Source organism: Salvelinus alpinus, chromosome 9, assembly GCF_045679555.1.
Source record: "Salvelinus alpinus chromosome 9, SLU_Salpinus.1, whole genome shotgun sequence".
Classification (NCBI taxonomy): domain Eukaryota; kingdom Metazoa; phylum Chordata; class Actinopteri; order Salmoniformes; family Salmonidae; genus Salvelinus; species Salvelinus alpinus.
Window position 1 is genome coordinate 45275402 of NC_092094.1, and position 22643 is coordinate 45298044.

General features: G+C 44.3%; 1 protein-coding gene across 2 annotated transcripts in view; it reads left to right on the top strand.

The window, feature by feature from the left end:
• The first annotated feature begins 1948 nt into the window (after positions 1–1948).
• LOC139530185 (protein MON2 homolog) overlaps positions 1949–22643 on the top strand; it is a 57902-nt gene continuing 37207 nt past the window's right edge. The window contains exons 1-7 of one of the 2 annotated variants that reach the window (XM_071326357.1): positions 1949–2443; positions 16602–16665; positions 16885–17012; positions 18729–18860; positions 19222–19351; positions 19850–19947; positions 21402–21527. In XM_071326357.1, the coding sequence (XP_071182458.1) occupies positions 2336–2443; positions 16602–16665; positions 16885–17012; positions 18729–18860; positions 19222–19351; positions 19850–19947; positions 21402–21527 (786 nt within the window). In that variant the 5' untranslated portion in view covers positions 1949–2335. The remainder of the gene's footprint in view (positions 2444–16601; positions 16666–16884; positions 17013–18728; positions 18861–19221; positions 19352–19849; positions 19948–21401; positions 21528–22643) is intronic. The other variant, XM_071326358.1, reaches the window with a different exon arrangement.

The following is a 22643-nucleotide window of genomic DNA, read 5'->3' on the forward strand; positions in this document are numbered from 1 at the left end:
GTATATGGCCCAGGAGGCCTGTAAACAGTAGCTATAAATAGTGATTGAGTAGGCTGCATAGATTTCATGACTAGAAGCTCAAAAGACAAACATTGAAAATTTTGTAAATTGAAATTTGCTATCGTAAAATTTGCTATCGTAAACGTTAGCAACACCTCCGCGGGATGCACGGGGGATATGGTCACTAGTGTAACCAGGAGGTGAGGCCTCATTTAACACAGTAAATTCATCAGGCTTAAGCCATGTTTCAGTCAGGCCAATCACATCAAGATTATGATCAGTGATTAGTTCATTGACTATAACTGCCTTTGAAGTGAGGGATCTAATATTAAGTATCCCTATTTTGAGATGTGAGATATCACGATCTCTTTCAATAATGGCAGGAATGGAGGAGGTCTTTATTCTAGTGAGATTGCTAAGGCGAACACCGCCATGTTTAGTTTTGCCCAACCTAGCTCTAGGCACTGACTGTGCTAGTGGCAGACTCCACTAAGCTGGCAGAATGGCTAACAGCCTGCTGCCTGGCCTGCACCCTATTTCATTGTGGAGCTAGGAGAGTTAGAGCCCTGTCTATGTTCGTAGATAAGATGAGAGCACCCCTCCAGCTAGGATGGAGTCCGTCACTCCTCAACAGGCCATGCCTGGTCCTGTTTGTGGGTGAGTCCCAGAAAGAGGGCCAATTATCTACAAATTCTATCTTTTGGGAGGGACAGAAAACAGTTTAACCAGCGATTGAGTTGTGAGACTGCTGTAGAGCTCATCACTCCCCCTAACTGGGAGGGGGCCAGAGACAATTAGTCGTTGCCGACACGTCTTTCTAGCTGATTTACACGCTGAAGCTATGTTGCGCTTGGTGACCTCTGACTGTTTCATCCTAACATCGTTGGTGCCGACGTGGATAACAATATCTCTATACTCACCAGTTTTAGCTTTAGCCAGCACCATCTTCAGATTCGCCTTAACGTCGGTAGCCCCACTCGGTATACACCAGATAGGTGCAATGAAATGTGTTGTTTTTACAGGGTCAACCATTGCATTATGGTACCCCTGGAGCAAATTAGGATTAAGTAGATTGCTCAAGGCACAGCAACAGATTTTATACCTTGTCTGCTCAAGTATTCAAACTAGCAACCATTCAGTTATTGGCCCAACACTCTAACCACTAGGCTAACTGCCAAATTAACAGAAACACCAACATAAACTGTCCTAATAGGGCATTGACCCACCACGAGCTAGAACAGCTTCAATGCACCTTGGCATAGATTCTACAAGTGTCTGGAAGTCTACTGGAGGGATGTGACACCATTCTTCCACGAGAAATTCCATTATTTGGTGTTTTGTTGATGCTGATGGAAAATACCGTCTCAGGCACCTCCCCAGAACATCACCTTAAGTGTTCAGTTGGTTTGAGATCCAATGACTGAGACAGCCATGGCATATGGTTTACCTAATTGTCATGCTCATCAAACCTTTCAGTGAGCACTCAGGCCATGCGGATGGGGGCGTTGTCATCGTATTGTGGCATAGCCATGGTAGCCAAAATAATGGCCAGACCAGCGTTTTTATACATGACCCTAAGTGTGATGGATGTTAATTGCTTAATTAACTAATGAACCACGCCTGTGTGGAAGCACCTGCTTTCAACATAATTTGTTTCCCTCATTTACTCAAGTGTTCCCATTATTTTGGCAGTTACCTGTACATTGCTCTACAGAAAGGTTAGTGCTCCCCGGAATCCTTGGGACGTCCATATACCTAAACCCTAACCATAACCATAAAATGTACCTTAACATTAATCCTAACCTTACCATTTTACATTTAAACTTCAATGTGGTGACTTCAGAGTTGGACGTCCCATCAATTTGTTTACAATACTCCACTAGGGGACACTGTAATCATTTTGCTGGAAGCCGGTCATGTTTACGGAAGTACAAGTGACGTGTCAATGTCTACCAAAGCATTGTGGGATCGAAACGGTGCTTGCAATGGTGACGGCTGGAGCCGTGAAACCCAAGGCTGAAACGGAGACATATTAACCATATAAATGGCACTAGTAGCTAGAATTGTGCTAATGATGATAATCTATCACACTAACGTCTAGGCTTTTTGTTGAAGATAAATTTATGCCGTGTCATCGCTTCGATTATACATACAGACGGATAGGACAAGGCAGAACACTGGAATATTGTTCAATGGACGCTTGTGCGGAGGTCCACAGCGTTTTTATTTTTTCGAATGAGCTGAATAAGTAGGCCGGGGACCAGTATCATAGGACTGCATTTGCATTCCTTATTATTTAAAGCTTTTGATATTTAGATCGAATACATCATCCAAAATGTCGACCAGTACCCCCGAAGCGGTGAAGAAATTACTCGAGAACATGCAGACGGATCTGCGGTCCCTGTCCATGGAATGCAAGAAGAAATTCCCCCCAGTCAAAGAGGTAGATATATATGCCTGTCTAGCTAACTTTAGCTAGCAATCTCTCTATAGTTTTCACGCAGTTTCACTCTGTGTGTTATGTGGTGTTGTGATAATTTGCCACCTCACCACTGATGATACATTTTGATGCAATTGCTGATGTTGTCATCAAGTGCATCGAGTGATGCGACGTGACATGTATCAGATGAATTATATTCAGTTGTGACGGCTGCATGAATGTTGTGCCACGGTGTGACGTTAGGCTTGATCGGTAGCATGGCTATATTGTCAGTTGTCAAATAATGAGTTTACATTCAATAATGGGACGTGCATTGTTTTGTGTCTGTCAAGATCACATTTTTAAACATATATTTAATGATTCACAAAATGAGGATGTTTATTTGCCACTGCATCCAAAACGTTGTGATTGATGGCAGAGTACTTCTCTTCCGGGTTTAACTACTGACATGAACGCTATTATGGTCCTCTACTTCATGTGGCAAATTATACTGAACAAAAATATAAACGCAACATGTAAAGTGATTCCATGTTTCATGAGCTGAAATAAAAGATCAAAGTTACATACACACAAAAAGCTTATTTTTATTTTCTGTGCAAATTTGTTTACATCCCTGTTGGTGAACACTTCTCCTTTGCCAAGATAATCCGTCCACCTGACAGGTGTTGCCTATCAAGAATCTGATTAAACAGCATGATCATTACACAGGTGCACCTTGTGCTGGAGACAATAAAAGGCCACTCAAAAATGTGCAGTTGTGTCACAACGTAATGCTACAGATATCTCAAGTTTTGAGGGAGCGTGCAATAGGCATGCTGACTGCAGGAATGTCCACCAGAGTTGTTACCAGAGAATTGAAGGTTCAATTCTCTACCATAAGCCATCGCCTCAAACGTTGTTTTAGAGAATTTGGCAGTGCATCTAACCGGCCTCACAACCACAAACCATGTGTAACCACGCCAGCTCAGGACCTCCACATCAGGCTTCTTCACCTGCGGGATCGTCTGAGACCAGCTACCCGGACAGCTGATGAAACTGGGCTTGCCCAACTGAAGATTTTCTGCACAAACTGTCAGAAACCGTCTCAGGGAAGCTCATCTACGTGCTCGTCATCTTCAACAGGGTCTTGACCTGACTGCAGTTCGGTGTCATAACTGACTTCAGTGGACAAATGCTTGCCTTCGATGGCCACTGGCATGCTGGAGAAGAGTGCTCTACACAGATGAAACCCGGTTTCAACTGTACCAGGCAGATGGCGTTGTGTGGGGGAGTGGTTTGCTGATGTCAACGTTGTGAAAAGAGTGCCCCATGGGTGGGGTTATGGTATAGGTAATATCCATTGAGCTGAGAGAGAATTTTGCAGTTAAGTTAATTTCCAGCAATTCTACACAGTTTGGTATGGAGCTGAGAGACAATTTTACATATTTAAAACTGATTTCCTGCACTTTTACGCATTTTGCCATGGCTAATTCTGTGTTCCACTGCTCAAATAGTATTACAAAATCAATGTGCATGTGCCCTGAATGCCCGGTTAAAAAAATATATATATATATATTATTATCCCTGACTATCTAGCTTTTATTTGATTGTTAGTTCTCAGATGGTATTATAAAAAAAACTGCAATTTTTGCATGTTTTCTGTCTGGTTTTGTTCGTTTAAGTTGACACTGAAACTGTGTTTCCATTCTGAAAATTACACCTTAGAAGGTCAGTCTAATAATTTTCAATACAGAAATACCCTGCAATTAGCTCCAATGACTATAATTTTAGTTTGAGATTTTGACAATGAAGCCAATACTTCCCCAGAGTCGGATGAACAGGAACAGCTAGCATGCTAACTGTTCCTGTAGACTTCCAGTCATTGAGCTGACGCTAGTTAGCAATGGCTTATGAAACTACCTCTTAACTGTCTATATACTGGACACACATACTGGAGGCAGAGACATAAAAATGTTACTCACAATCGTATTCTGTTGCAGCTAGCGATATTCGTAAAAATATCCCAACAAAAATCGCGGACCTGCTGCAGACCCCAGTTTGAAGCCCTGGCCTATATGACAGGAATTGCATTCTCCTTTGAACTCAAATGTTTAGGTAAAAGGAGTGAGCCTAAAATAATCAAATTAACTTGTTAATGGCCAGTCTTCACTTGCTTTGGAGATTCTGATTGAGGGTCTGTAATATAATCTCTTTAGGACAACATGTTTTCATCTAGATATAAACAAGGCCTTGATTGTCATGTTTGTATTAGTCATCCCACTAGGAGTCCACAACACATTTATGATGTCATGCCAGTGTAGGCCTAGCTCTCAGAGAAGTAATGCTGTCTCCACATTTTAAATGACTGCTCCTTTATGTTGGCCTGTGGGCCTCCACTCTAGACTGAGGTGAGTCAGTCAGTGCTAGGCAGCAGGCTGCCAGGTGTAACTCTCCCTGGCTTTGTTTGTTTTTCTTCAGACCTTACCATGTGTAAGGGAGTGAAAGACTCGCTACTGCTCTTGGGGAAATACCTCTACAGTAACGGTAGCCTACTATTTCTGTCTTTTGTTTCCTGGCTAGAATCTGGTTATACTACATCTAACCTTTGCTGGGCTTTCTAAGTAGGCTTTCTTTTAAAATGTTGATCAATATATCTGAATTATCTTACCTTTCTATTGGAACTGAGCATGTCAGTTGTGCCCTTGACTCTAATCTTTTCACTCAGATAGCCAGGTACGAGACACCTCCTTGACCAGTCTCACACACCCCTATCCCATTCATTTACCGCTGACAAGCTGCAAGCAGCTGTTTTCTCTACAGTATTTCTGTGTTTTAAAAGGGCTGAGAAGAATCCCATAGATTTTTCTATATCACAGCTTCACGCTCAATTCCTTTCCTTCTAATCTCATGGGAGATTCTCTGTTTGTTGTGCTCTGATCACTTTAGTCTGACAACACACACAGCAGCTCCCTGATGCATTATGGGCGATTCCAGGGTTTTGGATGTTACATTTGCACGCAAAATCATAGCGTTAATGTCTCACAGAATGGATAAACAAAATATGCATTATGGTTGGTACATGAAATGCAAATGCTTTTTGGGAGACTGAACATATTAGTGGAAGTCTGAGTTTGTAAGTCTTAGGTCAAAATATGGAGAGCCATTTTCATGCATGTTAACATTAGAAGCCTCCCCCCTATGTTTGTTTTATTCACTGCTTTAGCACACTCCGCCAACCCGGATGTCCTAGCCGTGTCTGAAACCTGGCTTAGGAAGGCCACCAAAAATCCTGAAATTTCCATCCCCAACTATAACATTTCCGACAAGATAGAACTGCCAAAGTGGGCGGATTTAGCCTGCAGAGTTCTGTCATACTATCCAGGTCTGTGCCCAAACAATTCGTGCTTCTACTTTTAAAAATCCACCTTTCCAGAAACAAGTCTCACCGTTGCCGCTTGTTATAGACGTCTTTCAGCCCCCAGCTGTGCCCTGGACAACATATGTGAATGGATCGCCCCCCCCATCTATCTTCAGAGTTTGTACTGTCAGGTGACCTAAACTGGGACATGCTTAACACCCCGGCCGTCCTACAATCTAAGCTAGATGCCCTCAATCTCACACAAATTATCAAGGGACCTACCAGGTACAACCCTAAATCCGTAACCATGGGCACCCTCTTAGATATCCTGACCAGCTTGCCCTCTAAATACACCTCTGCTTCAACCAGGATCTCAGCGATCACTGCCTCATTGCCTGCGTGCGTAATGGTCCGCTGTCAAACGACCACCCCTCATCACTGTCAAACACTCCCTAAAACACTTCAGAGAGCTGGTCTTTCTAACCGACCTGGCCCGGGTATCCTGGCAGGATATTGACTTCATCTCGTCAGTAGAGGATGTCCGGTTGCTCTTCAAAAGTGCTTCCCTCTCCATCTTAAATAAGCATGCCCCATTCAAAAAATGTAGAACTAAGAACAGATATAGCCCTTGGTTCACCCCAGACTTGACTGCCCTTGACCAGCACAAAACCATCCTGTGGCGTTCTGCATTAGCATCGAATAGCCCCAGCAATATGTAACTCTTCAGGGAAGTCAGGAACCAATATACTCAGTCAGTTAGGAAAGCTAAGGCTAGCTATATTGCTTCCTGTAGCACTAATTCCAAAAGGTTTTGGGTAACTGTAAAGTCCATGGTGAATAAGAGCACCCCCTCCCAGCTGCCCACTGCACTGAGGATAGAAAACCACCGATAAATCTACAATAATCAATCATTTCAATAAGCATTTTTCCACAGCTGGCCATGCTTTCCACGTGGCTACCCCTACCCCGGCCAACACCTCAGCACCCCCTGCAGCAACTTGCCCAAACCCAATCAGCTGATGTTCTGAAAGAGCTGCAAAATCTGGATCACTACAAATCAGCTGGACCCTCTCTTTCTAAAAATGATCAGCCGAAATTGTTGCAACCCCTATTACTAGCCTATTCAACCTCTCTTTTGTGTCGTCTGAAATCCCCAAAGATTGGAAAGCTGCTGCGGTCATCCCCCTCTTCAAAGGGGGAGACACCTTAGACCCAAACTGTTAAAGACCTATATCCATCCTGCCCTGCCTTTCTAAAATCTTCAAAAGCCAAGTTAATTAACAGATCACGGAACATTTCGAATCCCACCACACCTTCTCCACTATGCAATCTAGTTTCCGAGCTGGTCACGGGTGCACCTCAGCCAGGCTCAAGGTCCTAAACGATATCCTAACGACCATCGATAAAAGAAAATACTGTGCAGCCATCTTCATCGACCTGGCCAAGGCTTTCGACTCTGTCAATCACCACATTGTTATCGGCAGACTCAATAGCCTTGGCTTCTCAAATGACTGCCTCACCTGGTTCACCAACTACTTCTCAGACAGAGTTCAGTGTGTGAAATCGGAGGGCCTGTTGTCCGGACCTCTGGCAGTCTCTATGGGGGTGCCACAGGGTTCAATTCTCGGGCCGACTCTTTTCTCTGTGTATATTTTTTATTTATTTCACCTTTATTTAACCAGGTAGGCAAGTTGAGAACAAGTTCTCATTTACAATTGCGACCTGGCCAAGATAAAGCAAAGCAGTTCGACACATACAACAACACAGAGTTACTCATGGAGTAAAACAAACATACAATCAATAATATAGTAGAAAAAAAGTCTATATGAGGTGAGATAAGGGAGGTAAAGGCAAAAAAAAAGGCCATGGTGGCGAAGTAAATACAATATAGCAAGTAAAACACTGGAATGATAGATTTGCAGTGGAAGAATGTGCAAAGTAGAAATAAAAATAATGTGGTGCAAAGGAGCTAAATATATAAATGCATATCAATGATGTCGCTCTTGCTGCTGGTGATTCTCTGATCCACCTCTACTCAGACGGCACCATTCTGTATACATCTGGCCCTTCTTTGGACACTGTGCTAACAAACCTCCAAACGAGCTTCAACGCCATACAACACTCCTTCCGTGGCCTCCAACTGCTCTTAAATGCAAGTAAAACTAAGTGCATGCTCTTCAACCGATTGCTACCCGCACCCTCCCGCCCGACTAGCATCACTAGTCTGGACAGTTCTGACCTAGAATATGTGGACAACTACAAATACCGAGGTGTCTGGTTAGACTGTAAACTCTCCTTCCAGACTCACATTAAGCATCTCCAATCCAAAATAAATTCTAGAATCGGCTTCCTATTTTGCAAACAAAGCCTCCTTCACTCATGCTGCCAAACATACCCTCTTAAAACTGACTATCCTACCGATCCTTGACTTCGGCGATGTCATTTACAAAATAGCCCCCAACACTCTACTTAGCCTACATACAGTTTGCTATCACAGTGCCATCCATTTTGTCACCAAAGCCCCATATACTACCCACCACTGCGACCTCTATGCTCTCGTTGGCTGGCCCTCACTACATATCTGTCGCCAAACCCACTGGCTCCAGGCCATCTGTAAGTCTTTGCTAGGTAAAGCCCCGCCTTATCTCAGCTCACTGGTCACCATAGCAGCACCCACCCGTAGCACGCGCTCCAGCAGGTATATTGCACTGGTCATCCCCAATGCCAACACTTCCTTTGGCCGCCTTTCCTGCCAGTTCTCTGCAGCCAATGACTGGAATGAATTGCAAAAATCTCTGAAGCTGAAGTTTTATATCTCCCTCTCTAACTTTAAACATCAGCTGTCAGAGCAGCTTACCGATCACTGTACCTGTACAGCGCCAATCTATAAATAGCACACCCAACTACCTCATCCCCATATTATTACTTAACCTCTTGCTCTTTTGCACCCCAGTATCTCTACTTGCACATCATCATCTGCACATATATCACTCCAGTATTAATGCTAAATTGTAATTATTTTCACCTCCATGGCCTATTTATTGCCTACCTCCCTACTCTTCTACATTTGCACACACTGTATATAGATCTTTCTATTTTTTGTTTATTTTGTGTTATTGACTGTACGTTTGTTTATGTGTAACTCTGTGTTGTTTTTGTCGCACTGCTGTGTTTTATCTTGGCCAGGTTACAGTTGTAAATGAGTTGTTCTCAACTGGCCTACCTGGGTAAATAAAGGTGAAATAAAAAGGAAAGGGTTGGCTGAACACAAAAACAATACATTTGAAAAGATAGTCATTTCCATTATTACTTTAGAGCGCAAAAATTGCATTTATGGATGTTAGACATTCAAATCTTAAAGATGTCTTGATCCAAATCTATCATAACACATTTGTTGTCATTTGGAATTTGTTTTCATTTGGGATGCTACATTGCCTGTCCCAGTCACCGTCTACCTTTACAGGACTGTAGAACATGCAAACAAGAGTCAAGACACTTCAATTTGGTCTGTATTGCTTAACAAATCATTTTTTAAAGTTTCACGTATCATCTGTTATTAGTTGGATGTACGGGATACACATGGTATACACTGTCCAGTGAAATGCTTGCTTGCAGGTTCCTTCTCAATAATGCAACAACAATAAGAAAATATAAGAATACGAACAAAGTAAATGGCTCGATAGAATATAATAATCATTTTAGTATAATACAGGAAGGCACAATTTATAGTCCAATATTTCCGTGTTTTGTAGAAGGGGGGGATTAGGAGCAAGTGTTTAACTTGTGCAGTATTTAGCCATCATAATAGGAGTCTAGGTTCTGTGTGCTAAGGTTTGGAGAGGCAGTGGAGGTGGTCAGTCCAGTTGAAGTGTTCAGCAGTTTGATGGCTTGTAGATAGATCTGTGTCTATCGATTTGGTACGGGAGTGAACAGATTGTGGCTGGGGTGTGTGGCGTCCTTGATGATCCTGCGGGCCTTCCTCTGGCACAGTTTTGACTAGAGTCCTTAGTGTTCATATCTAACACTGGTGAACAGCTGTGAGTGGAAAACCAATCTCTGTGGGCCCTTTCTAAAAGCCATGAAATTGTCCGAAAAGCATTTTTTGAGTTTTGGCATCCTGCTCTATAACTCCAACATATAACCTAGACAAGGGATAAGGAACTCCAGTCCTTGGGGGCCGGAGTGGTGTCACTTTTTCCCCATCCCTAGCAAACACAGCTGATTTAAACGAATTGCCTTCTAAATTGAAGATGATGATTAATGGATTATTGGATTCAGGTGTGTTAGTTGGGGCTGAGGCAAAAGTGTGTCACCAATCAGGCCCCCGAAGACTGGAGTTGCCCACCTCTGATATAGACCTTAAGGATAATTATAACAGGGTTCCATTCGTAAATGACGGACCTTATTAGTGGATGCTCAGGTTGACTTTCCCACGGAATTGCCCGTACACTGCAGTGTCTGGCGACTGTCTGTGAAACGTGGCATCTCCAGGAATAGCGCAGTATTAATGAAACGGATCATGCACCTCCTTTACACCCCGCCTGTATGGCTGAATTTGTCACGAAGATTTCATACAGTCTGACAAAATAACAAGCAGAAGAGTAGAAACTTAAAGATCCAATGCAGCCGTTTTCATCTCAATATCAAATAATTTCTGGGTTTTACTGTGATCGTAATCAATTAAAATAGTCAAAAAGAAACAAAAATAGCTTCTTAGCAAAGAGCAATTTCTCAAGCTACAATTTTGCTAGGACTGTCTGGGAGTGGTCTGAGTGGGGAAACTGAACTTTGTAGTTTGAAGTTCAGTTTGTAATTTACTGTCTGGTGATGTCACCAGGCAGGCCAAAACTGGCTGAAATTTAAGGCAGTCTCTTCAAACAGCTCTTACACTAAAAGGGCATTATAATTTCACAGTATTATTCCAACCTTGTGGTGTAGAAATGTATATAAAACACACAATCTAGTTTTTGACTGCATTGGGACTTTAAGAAGAACTGACAAATGGTGAGACTATTGGATTCATTGAATTAGCCCCTTCAATGTAGGCTATACAGCAGCAGAACCAGTGCTAACATCTGCAGCGTGTTTCTCTCTCTGAGACCATCTATGAGCGGCTGAGCTAATGATGCGGCTCTTGGAGGGAAGTAGGGATGGGCATTTGAAATATTTCACTATTAAAATAGTTTATATTTAGGAACTGGCTTGCGGGCGCAGCCTACGTAACTTGGGAGAGAGGTGCCACTCTGCTTGCTTGCAGCAGTGCGGGGATGGGCATGGGCCGATGTGTTTAACATGGTAGAGAGAGAGAGTAGCCATACAGACTTGCGCTAGTTTGACAAACTTGTAGATGCCATAGGTTATCTATCATGCCATCTAGTTGTGCCAGTCTTGACTGCATCAAATCGATGTAAAGATGCTAAGATGGCTAGCTAGCTATCTTACCTAGGCTAATTGAGACTGTTTTGCTGCACTTCTCGTCCTTGTCTACAACTCCATTCAGATTAACCAATAGGGTTGTTCCATGTAATTTCAGCAAGCCATGACAGTTAACGTAAATTCAGCATTCTCTGAGAAATGAAGCTAATTGATTGCACTCTAATTGGCCATTTTAATTTATTCATATTATATTAAATAATTATAGCACTTAACATCTGATTTGAGTAATACATTAGTAATCCAAAGAACCCCCCCCTCCCACAGGGACGCCACGCCAATCCGTGGACGGCTTTTGACCACTTATTTGGAATCCTCATGTATTACTCAATGTTAGAAGAAAGTTTGGTCCAAATCGGATGTTGGGTACTATATTTACTCAATATTATGTGAATCATATAAATTAAAATGGCCAATTTGGGTGCAATCAATTAGCTTCATTTCTCAGAGATCAAATTATATTTCAACAAAATAATGTTGCAGGAATGCTAATCTTATCTGTTTCTAACAACAGAAACAATTTCAGAACAATCTGCAGTCTTATGCTTTTTGAGGTGGCGCAATCCAGCAGCCTACTTGATGGTTTTTTGTTGCAGCCTATTTCTTCTCATTTATCTAACTTCATTGATTAGCAGGGATGTAGTAGAGGGTAAACGCTGTTTAATCACCTTTTTATTTAGTTAATTAGCGTTAATTTGCGTTCCCAGCATTGACCAAAGCTCAGAACGCTTATATTCTTGATCTGAGTTCTAATCGCACCTGCCTCTTTGTGAACGAGTAGAATCATGAACAGTTGTTTGCTCATTATGTTCGCCTGCACCCTCCGTATTTGCAGGACATTCACCGCTCTCTCAAACAGCTAACTGGCTAGCTTCCTGGCTAGAAGGATGACGTAAGAAGGTAGCGTTAAACGGAGCCTGACCTCAGCAGGAGCAAAAGAGTTCTCATCATAAATGTGCTAACAGAGAGTACTTGTGAGACAGACAGTGGTGTGGCAGACTGGTGATGCTGAGGCAGACTGAAATACACTGCATAGAAAAGTATGTGAACAACCCTTCAAAGGAGTGGATTTGGTTATTTCAGCCACACCGGTTTCTGACAGGTGTATAAAATCAAGCACACAGCCACACAATCTCAGTGGACAAACATTGGCAGTAGAATGGCCTTACTGAAGAGCTCAGTGACTTTCAACGTGGAACCATCATACGATGCCACCTTTCCAACAAGTCAGTTCATCAAATTTCTGCTCTGCTAGAGATGCCCCGGGTCAACTGTAAGTGCTGTTATTGTGAAGTGGAAACGTCTAGAAGCAACAATGGCTCAGCCGCGAAGTGGTAGGCAACACAAGCTCACAGAACAGGACGGCCGTGTGCTGAAGCGTGTAAAAATTGTCTGTCCTCCGTTGCAACACTCGGTTCCAAACTGTCTCTGGAAGCAACGTCTGCACAATAACTGTTTGTCGGGAGCTTCATGAAATTGGTTTCCATGGCCGAGCAGCCGCACCAAGCCTAAGATCACCATGCGCAATGTCAAGCGTCGGCTGGAGTGGCGTAAAGCTCTCCGCCATTGGAATCTGGAGCAGTGGAAACGCGTTCTCTGGAGTGATGAATCACGCTTCACCATCTGGCAGTCCGACGGATGAATCTGGGTTTGTCGGATGCCAGGAGAAGTCCCCGCAGCAATGTTCCAATTTCTAGTGGAAAGCCTTCCCAGAAGAGTGGAGGCTGTTATAGCAGCAAAGGAGGGACCAACTCCGTGTTAATCCCCATGATTTTGGAATGAGATGGTCGACGAGCAGGTGTCCACATATTTTTGGTCCTGTAGTGTACATGTAGGAGGAAGCAAGCATGCTGCAATACACAGAGCGAGAGGAAGCAAGCAGAGAGAGGTTAGTACAATGTTTCCCCAACGTTCCCATGTGGGGTCCCCTGAGAGAATCTATACCAAACAACTAAGATATGTTTCAATATGAGCATCTCCATATGGCCTATCTTCCGTATAGACCTACATTAAAATGCAAACGATACATTATTAAAAATGTCATACTTTTTTTTGTTTATATCGATGGCTGTTCGTCTTATCTTGATCGCCCACTGGAGTTTATAGTTTACCGACTTTTTTTAATTTTTACTACAACATCACTGCTGATTAGAGATCTCCCACGTTGCTTGCTACCCATGGTGCCATTTTGATTGGCCGACAATATCAACATTCACATGTAACCTGTGTAGGCTACGGTGGCTTTTTTATGGGGCGCACGTCATAAAAACTACATTCAAAAGTTTGTTGTTTTATTGAATTAAGAATTTCAAATGTCGCGGTGTAGCAATGTCACATCGACAATTTAATTTCGACAAAGCCTTTTCATTGTTGAAGTAGGCAACAAAAAAAAATCAAATGGCAAAATGAATACTCTCGCAATTATTCAAATACTAACATCTGTTCGGATATTCGAGTATTCAAATAACCGTGCCCATTCCTAGACGAATATTATGAGTTTGATTTCAGGCTGGTGCAAAACTTAATGAATAACACTAAAAACATTTAGTGAAGTTGGGCCTACCAGTGTGGCCTGGTCCTCCCACCATTTGCCCTCAAGCTGCTTAAACTGTGGATGGAACTTCACAGTGGCTTCAAACGCCCTTCTTCACTGTGAATTGCAGAAATAAGTTTGAAACTGTCAGCTTGCAGTTTTTGGGCTCAGTTGGGGGCAATTCCACGTAAACAGAATAGTGCTGAGACTAGTGCTCAAACCAAAGTCTAAACAAACCATAGAACTGAACAAATTCCCCAGAAAATCTTACAATTGAACTGTGCAGATGCTAAGTTACAAAATGGTAGATTTCTTTTTCAAAAGATTGCCATAGATTTTCTGTTAACTAACAAAATTACTGAAGATTACGGTCATTTTGGTCAATTACGGGTAACTTTGCAACCCTACTCTCTCCTTTGAAATCCCAGCAATCTGCTTCTGATTCAAGGCTCTCTGACTCGCTTAGTTATGTGACTGGTTGAAATCAGTGTGGTTCGATGCCCTTGATCTTCCTACAAGGTTTCAGCGGGAGGCAGTTCATTGTTTGCCTGGATTGCAGAACCCATAGCAAGTTTATTTTTAAACCAGGCATGTTATGCTATAACCTCATTGTCATAACTTTTTGTAATCGAGCATTGTCGCCTGCCAACAAGATAACAAGACTAACGTCATGATGAGGAAGTGTCAGCTCCGCAACCGCTGCTTATCTACCCCCCCCCCATCAACAACACCTAGAATAAGAACCCGTTGGCCCTTTTTCCCCTCCGACGCGGACTTTATTGTCCTTTTGTGGAGGCCTAAGCATTTTTGTGGCAGAGTTAATGTTCTCAACAAAGGAACTGTCACCTGCCTGCCTGCTTCCCATTTTGAATATGAGCCACAGCCAATTGAATTGTATTTTCATTCACATCGTAGCATCGGTATCTATATATCAGTTTTGGCAAGCTTTAAAAGTGGCTACACTAGAAGGATCGGAATGCATATTGGAGGAAGTTCTGTGTTATTTTATTGCCCCGTTAAAGCCCTCAGCCTCGCTCCACACTGAGAACAAAGGAGATGAGGGAGACTTTAATTTCTCCAGATTAACTTTAATTGGCGGTGTGGCGTGGTGATCGGACCTGTAGTTCTCCACAGTTTGGCTCAGTCCACCCTCTGAAGTATTAAGGCCCTGTTGCCTGGTAACCAAAAGTTTCAAAAGGTTGCGTCCTGTCCTGTTGAATCCCATTCTTCTTCCGTGCGTCCTTGTGGCAGTTCAAATGAAATAGGAAGTGATATTACTGTATAAAAGGTAGGAGAGGTCAGCGTAGCACAGTACAGCAGCCACGGTCAGATAGTTTCTCACGCTCTGTTATCCTAAGTGGTTTAACGTCATATGAATAGGGGTTGACTGGTTAGTGTCGTTATTCATATCAGATGAATGACATGCTGAGGCGTTGCACACTGTTCGCAAGCTAGGCCTTTTGTGATCACGTTACCTGAACGAAACCCTTGCTTAAGCTTTGCATGTTTGAGTATGGAAGAGAGGCAGTGACTATAACAGGATGTTTTGTCTTCACTTGGAACACCAATCCAATATATTTTTTCAATTTAACTTGGGACTAGAATTGTGAGCAGTTGCCAAGAAACAATGTCAAAACTTTTCTTTCTGGCAAATGTGGCACTTGACTTCATTTCAATTCTGATTATTAAATGTAGGGAGTCTGTGAATAGTTTTTGGTTTATCGGTGTGTTCTTCAGAAAAGGGCATTTTCGTGGTGGGGTCAACCTATGACATATTGGACACTGACCGTATGTTTATGTAGGCTATAGGCCCAGTCCGTATCACGGTACATAGGCAATTGTTAATGATCTGCTTGCTGGTGTGGTTGGTTTAGCGATGGGAAGAAAAGAACAAGGCAAGAGAAGCACGGAAAAAGAGCGACGGAGAAGGAGAACGAGCGGGCGACGTTGGAGAGGGAGAATATCTTGACAGCTGCAGTTGCTGTAGAGAGATAAAGAGGCCTCTGTTGACTGCTGAAAGCACAGCATACATTCCCTCTCTCTCCTTCCCTCTCCTCTCTCTCTCCTTCCCTCTTCTCTCTCCTTCCCTTTCCTCTCTCTCTCTCTCTCTCTCTCTCTCTCTCTCTCTCTCTCTCTCTCTCTCTCTCTCCTTTTCTCTCTCTCTCTCTCTCTCTTTCTCTCTCTCTCTCTCTCTCTCTCTCTCTCTCTCTCTCTCTCTCTCTCTCTCCTTTTCTCTCTCCTTCCTTCACTCCCTTGCTTTCTCTTTCTCACTCCCTTCCCCACAGTCGCTCTTCTCCTCCCCTTCTCTCCGTCTCCCCCCTCCATCTCTTCCCTATCTCACACCTTAGCGTCTCACTTTCGGGGCTCCCGAGTGGCGCAGCATCTGTGCTAGAGGCGTCGCTACAGACCCTGGTTCGATTTCAGGCTGTATCACAACCGGCTGAGATTGGGAGTCCCATAGGGCGGCGCTCAATTGGCCCAGCGCTGTTAGGGTTTGGCCGGTGTAGGCCGTCATTGTGAATAAGAATTTGTTCTTAACTGACTTGCTTCGTTAAATAAAATTAAAAAATATATAAAAAATGTCAGGCAGTACAGCTCCACAAAAGAGAAATCACTATGGTTCCCTCTGTCTCCTCTCAGGTAAAGGGACTTACTCAAGGTTAACTGCTTCCAGACATCAATGTTTCTGGCCACGCTTGTGTTCTCTGCCCTCTCCTCTGAGGATCATTAGTAAGGACTAGGAGATGTCTACCTCAGGTATAACAGTGGAGGTGGTAACGCATCGCCAGCGGTCTCATCATAAGGAACGTATAAGTAGATGTAATCTTAATGGGCCTCTTGTCTGTGCTTTCCTATAGGCTGCCGAGTCCGGGATCGTCAAGATCAAGACCATCGCCGCGAGGAACACCGACATCTTGGCGTGTAAGTGAAGGAGGAAGGGACACCCATAAATACCTTGTGTACGTTTGTGCGAGAGAGATGTTTTTGCTGAACCAGTTCTCCACGTACAGATTGGTGATTAGACCTAATTCAAACAAGCGAAGGATGCATTCCAAAAGAGTTGCCCTAGGTGTGGTTGTGTTCTACAACAGACGCCTGATTTGATGTGTGAACTGTGCCCGTGTATCGTCTCCCCCTTAGCCCTGAAGGAGAACAGCTCGGAGGTGGTCCAGCCGTTCCTGATGGGCTGTGGCACCAAGGAGCCCAAGATCACCCAGCTGTGTCTGGCTGCTGTCCAGAGACTCATGACCCACGAGGTGGTGTCTGAGGTGAGGAACACAGGACCACTATGGGGCTAATCCTAACTTCCGATGTTTCACTTAGTCATGCATTGATGTCAGTGGGAGACTAAGGGGATGTTTTAGGCTCGCCCCTAACTCTTTTATAATCACTTTGATTAATAATCCATTAGAATTGCGTTATCAATGCGTGTAATGCATGTACTGTGGTGATTGAGAAGGCAGAAATGAATTATTTAGGAGGGAAATGGTCCTAGCTGATGTCAAACCTGCTGTGACTCATATATTTTTAAGGCCAGCGCAATGCACACTGTGCTAAACGCCGGGACCGTTGAAAGTGGTGGTGTGCTCTCTTGTTGCTGCATGGTCGCTGCTACACAAAAGACATCTACGTTTTCATTCTAAGCCCGTTGAACAGTGCGTTGGTCTGGATGAAGGCCTACATTTTGAAGTCAGGGCAGGGCGAACACATTATTCTGACCCTGGGCTTATACAACTTTAAATACCACCGACTCTAACTGAGAGGGTGGGTTTTCTGCTTTTTGCTTCACACTGCAGTGCAAAGCCTCATCTCTGTAAAAACACTACCTACACCTCAACATGGAACCGAGGCTATTGTGACTGGCCCTTCCCTCTCCGATTGAGGCCAATTTCCTTGACTTGCCTGGTGTTATCCGGGATACCTTGACCGACCAGCTAGCCGGCTAGGATAAGAATACCCTGACTGTCTCCCTGCCTGACTGACTGTGACTGACTGTGTTCACCATGCCTGTCTGGCTGTGTTTACATGCTATCAGCAGACTCCCTGCCTGGAGCCTTTCAAAAGAGGCTTTCTGCCACGCTCCAGCACCTCCCCTCTATATATCACTGTCTGTGTGTCTGTAAGCCCAGGGCTTAACTACTAGGACGCACTTTTAAATGGATAGTTGTTGGCTCCCAAGTCTCTATGGGAACAGCTAGCATTTACATTTACATTTTACATTTAAGTCATTTAGCTGACGCTCTTATCCAGAGCGACTTACAAATTGGAAAGTTCATACATATTCATCCTGGTCCCCCCGTGGGGAATGAACCCACAACCCTGGCGTTGCAAGCGCCATGCTCTACCAACTGAGCCACACGGGACCAGCATGTCATCGTGCTAACGCTAGTAGCACTGCACCCCTCTCCCCCTGTTAGTAGCAATGCATCCAAACCCCTCCCCCACCTGCATCCCCTGCCACCACGGACACGGGGAAGAGGAACGAAGCTCCTGCGGTATTGATTAAATGTCTTGGTTTTAGTGAGTGAACGTGTGTCAGTTTTGCCTTAGGAAGAAAATGACCTGTCATGGTTCCCGTTTGCTGCCACTTTTGAAGGACAGGTTATTTATTTTCTTCAACTGACTACTTCCCTCAGTTCCACTGGTTTTGTACGAGTTCTGTTGGTTTGTTCTGACCTCAGGATGTGACACAGGGAAAATGTGTGAGTCACTGCTCTGGAGTGCCACAGTTGCTGGGTTTGGTGTAATGAAGGCACGTGCCTCGCTGACCCTGATGTATTCAGAGCTGGTCCGGTCGGCTGCTCCCCTGTGTGTCTGTGTCTAATTCTTTGTTGATCTGTGTGTACATGTCTGTGAGCTCTAGTGCTGCTGTCACTTGCTCTGTTCTGTCACATTCCAGTTGATTGTGACCGTGACTGTCACTGCCTCCTTGATGTACAAGTAGGCTACAAGTCTGTGTGTGTGTGCCTGTGTGTGTTCATCAGGCTGCAGCAGGGAACATCATTAACATGCTGTGGCAGTTGATGGAGAACGGGCTGGAGGAGCTGAAGCTGCTGCAGACTGTCCTAGTGCTGCTCACCACCAACACTGTAGTACATGACGAAATACTCTCCAAGGTACCCCAAACTGCACACTATATACAAACGCCAAATGTTGTCATGCGTGTACACAGTCACATATCATACAAACACGGGTATCTTGCCTCATGTTACGGAAGGTTAATATTTGCCCCCACATTGCAGACATTTCATATATTCCCATGCTTAGTCCCACACACGTCTCATATTTGCCCTTGGAGTCATGTACTGTTCTAGTTGGTTTCCACGTGCATGTGAATCCAGATGTGTGCCTTAGTCAATCTGTCTACGTTCAATTGCCCATACTAACATACCACTTAGAATGTATTCCCCAGTACAGGGCTTCATAGGCTGAATATTGTAACAGAGCCTGTGTCTCCTCTCCCCTCGTCCCTCCCAGGCCATCGTGCTGTGTTTCCGCCTGCACTTCACCAAGGACAACATCACCAACAACACGGCCGCCGCCACCGTGAGACAGGTCGTCACCGTGGTCTTTGAGAGGATGGTCGCCGAGGACGAGCGCTTCAAAGGTCAGGGTCGGGAGGGATCATTGGGAAATGAGTTATTCTAGGACTGAACCGTTTCTGTCCATCACTATTCTGCATCACACTTTCTCTCTCCTACCCTCCTCCTCTAACTTTGAACCTGTCACAGAGTAAGGGAAGGGAGTTAGTTTCTCCTTAGATTGCCTAAAGCTGCTTATCCGGTGATTTTAAGCCTGAGTTCAATGAATACATAATGAGTTTTTGTTTGGCCCTGTCAGATTTCACACTGCTGTCTTCCCACTCTGCCACTTGGTTTAGTATGTGAGCTAGGATTGAGAATCACTATTTAATTAAGTGACTTTTCCCTCTTGTAGTAGGTGTTGGATCGGTCTTTTCTGAGTGTGTGTTATTTGATGGTATGTGGATTGTTTGTTTGCTTGTGAGCGATTGATCCCTCCAGGCTTGTATCCACAGCTGTGTCCAATGACTGTCTCTCACATGTGTTCTTTCCCCCCCTCCTCCTCACCTCCCTCTCTCTTCCAGGCATCGTGGAGCAGCCTCCTCCAGTCCAGGGTAACACGAACCGGAGGTCTGTCAGCACCCTGCGGCCCAGCGCTAAAGACGCCTACATGCTGTTCCAGGTATGTCCTCCAGGAGACAGTCCTCCATACCTCTCACTGTACCCCACCTGCACCCTCTCGCCCATCAGAAGAGGGGGTATAGATAGGGTTTACTCTATGAATGAGGACAGGAGAAGGGAGGGAACAACTTTGTGGAATGAAATACAGCCAGGTTGTCTTTATACACAAAAGTATGTGGGGACCCCATCAAATTACTGGCTTTGGCTATTTCAGCCACACCCGTTGCTGAGAGGTTTCTAAGATCAAACACACAGCCATGCAATCTCCGTAGACAAATATTGGCAGTAGAATGGCCTTACTGAAGAGCTCCGTCACTTTCAACGTGGCACCATCATAGGATGCCACCTTTCCAACAAGTCAGTTCATCAAATTTCTGCCCTGCTAGAGCTGTCCTAGTCAACTGTACGTGCTGTTATTGTGAAGTGGAAACGTCTAGGAACAACAACGGCTCAGCCGCGAAGTGGTAGGCAACACAAGCTCACACAATGGGACCTGCGAATACTGAAGCGTGTAGCATGTGAAAATCATCTGTCCTCTGTTTGCAACACTCACTATTGAGTTGCAAACTGCCTCTGGAAGCAACATCAGCACAATAACTTTGTCGGGAGCTTCATGAAATGGGTTTCCATGGCCGAGCATCTGTACACCATGCGCAATGTCAAGCGTTTCGGCTGGAGTGGTGTTAAGGTCGCTGCCATTTGGACTCTGGAGCAGTGGAAACGCGTTCTCTGGAGTGATGAATCACGCTTCACCATCTTGTAGTCTAAAGGACGAATCTGGGTTTATCGGATGCCAGGAGAACGCTACCTGCCCGAATGCATAGTGCCAACTGAAGTTTGTGGAGGAGGAATAATGATCTGGGGCTGTTTTTCATGGTTTTGGCTAGGACAAATCTTAACGCTACAGCATACAATGACATTCTGGACGATTCTGTGCTGCAACTTTGTGGCAACAGTTTGGGGAAGGCCCTTTCCTGTTTCAGCATAACAATGCCCCCGTGCACAAAGCGAGTTCCATGCAGAAATGGGTTGTTGAGATTGGTGTGGAAGAACTTGATTGGCTAGCACAGAGCCCTGACCTCAACCCCATCGAACACCTTTGGGATGAATTGGAATACCCACTGCGAGCCAGGCCTAATCGCCCAACATCAGTGCCCGACCTCACTAATGCTCTTGTGGCTGAATGGAAGCTAGTCAGCAATGTTCCAAAATCTAATGGAAAGCCTTCCCAGAAGAGTGGAGTCTGCTATTGCAGCAAAGCGTGGACCAACTCCATATTAATGCCCATGAATTTGGAATGAGATGTTCGACGAGCAGGTGTCCACATACTTTTGGTCATGTAGTGTATGTACAGCCTAGATTTACAGACTGTATCACAGAGGCAATGCTAGTAGCTGTCTCCAGCTGTCCTATGTGCAAGTCTATATTCCTATGTTCGTGTGTGTGTCTATCCAGGACCTATGTCAGCTAGTGAATGCTGACGCCCCCTACTGGCTGGTGGGGATGACAGAAATGACCCGGATGTTTGGTCTGGAGCTCCTGGAGTCAGTCCTCAATGACTTCCCTGGGGTCTTCCTGCAGGTAAACACACAACATAATACACAGGATTTTTGCAATCGCAATTTTGTTATTGCAGAATCAACAATTCCGCAAGCGAGGGCTTGCAATTCTGACCAATCATTAGAAAAATAGGTTTCTGCATGGTCACGATACCAGAATTTTGACTTCAATTCCAGGTTTAGCATCACGATACTCTATACCGAAATGATACCGCAGCAAAGAGAAGAACACGTATTAGCTAAAGTCTAAATAACCACTGGGCTTTCTTTTCTTTGAGCAATATGTTGATAACTGGTAAAACAACAAGTAGAGTATCTTCTATTCAATATAACATGTACTTCAAAAATCAATCACCATATTAAGGGCGAAAGGTAGCCTAGCGTTTATAGTGTTGGGACAGTAACTGAGATGTCGCTGGTTTGAATACCCGAGCCGACAAGTTGAAAGATCTTTCAATGTGCCCTTGAGCAGGGCACTTATCCCTAATTTTCTCAATTTGGGCCGTACTACTATGGCTGACCCTGTAAAACAACACATTTCACTGCAACTATCCGGTGTATTTCTATTATTATTAAAAAAATGACTGAAGAATATCTTACATTTTGCTTATGCAAAACCCTATCTGAGACTCGGAGCATAACATTTAATTTGATACAGACGGATGCCAGCCAGACGGATGCCACTCATCAGTAAAAGGCACATGACAGCGCTTGTAGTTTGCCAAGAGGCACCTAAAGGACTCTCAGACTATGAGAAATAAGCTTCTCTGGTCTGATGAAACCAAGATTGAACTCTTTGGTCTGAATTCCAAGTGTCACGTCCGGAGGAAACCTGGCATCATCCCTACGGTGAAGCATGGTGGTGGCAGCATCATCCTGTGTGGATGATTTTCAGCGGCAGGGACTGGGAGACTCGTCAGGATTGAGGGAAAGATGAATGGAGCAAAGTACAGAGATTCTCAATAAAAACCTGCTCCAGAGCGCTCAGAACCTCAGATTGGGGCGAAGGTTCACCTTCCAACAGGACAACGACCCTCAGCACACAGCCAGAGCCCGGAATTGAACCCGATCTAACATCTCTGGAGAAACCTGAAAATAGCTGTGCAGCGACGCTCCCCATCCGACCTGACAGAGCTTT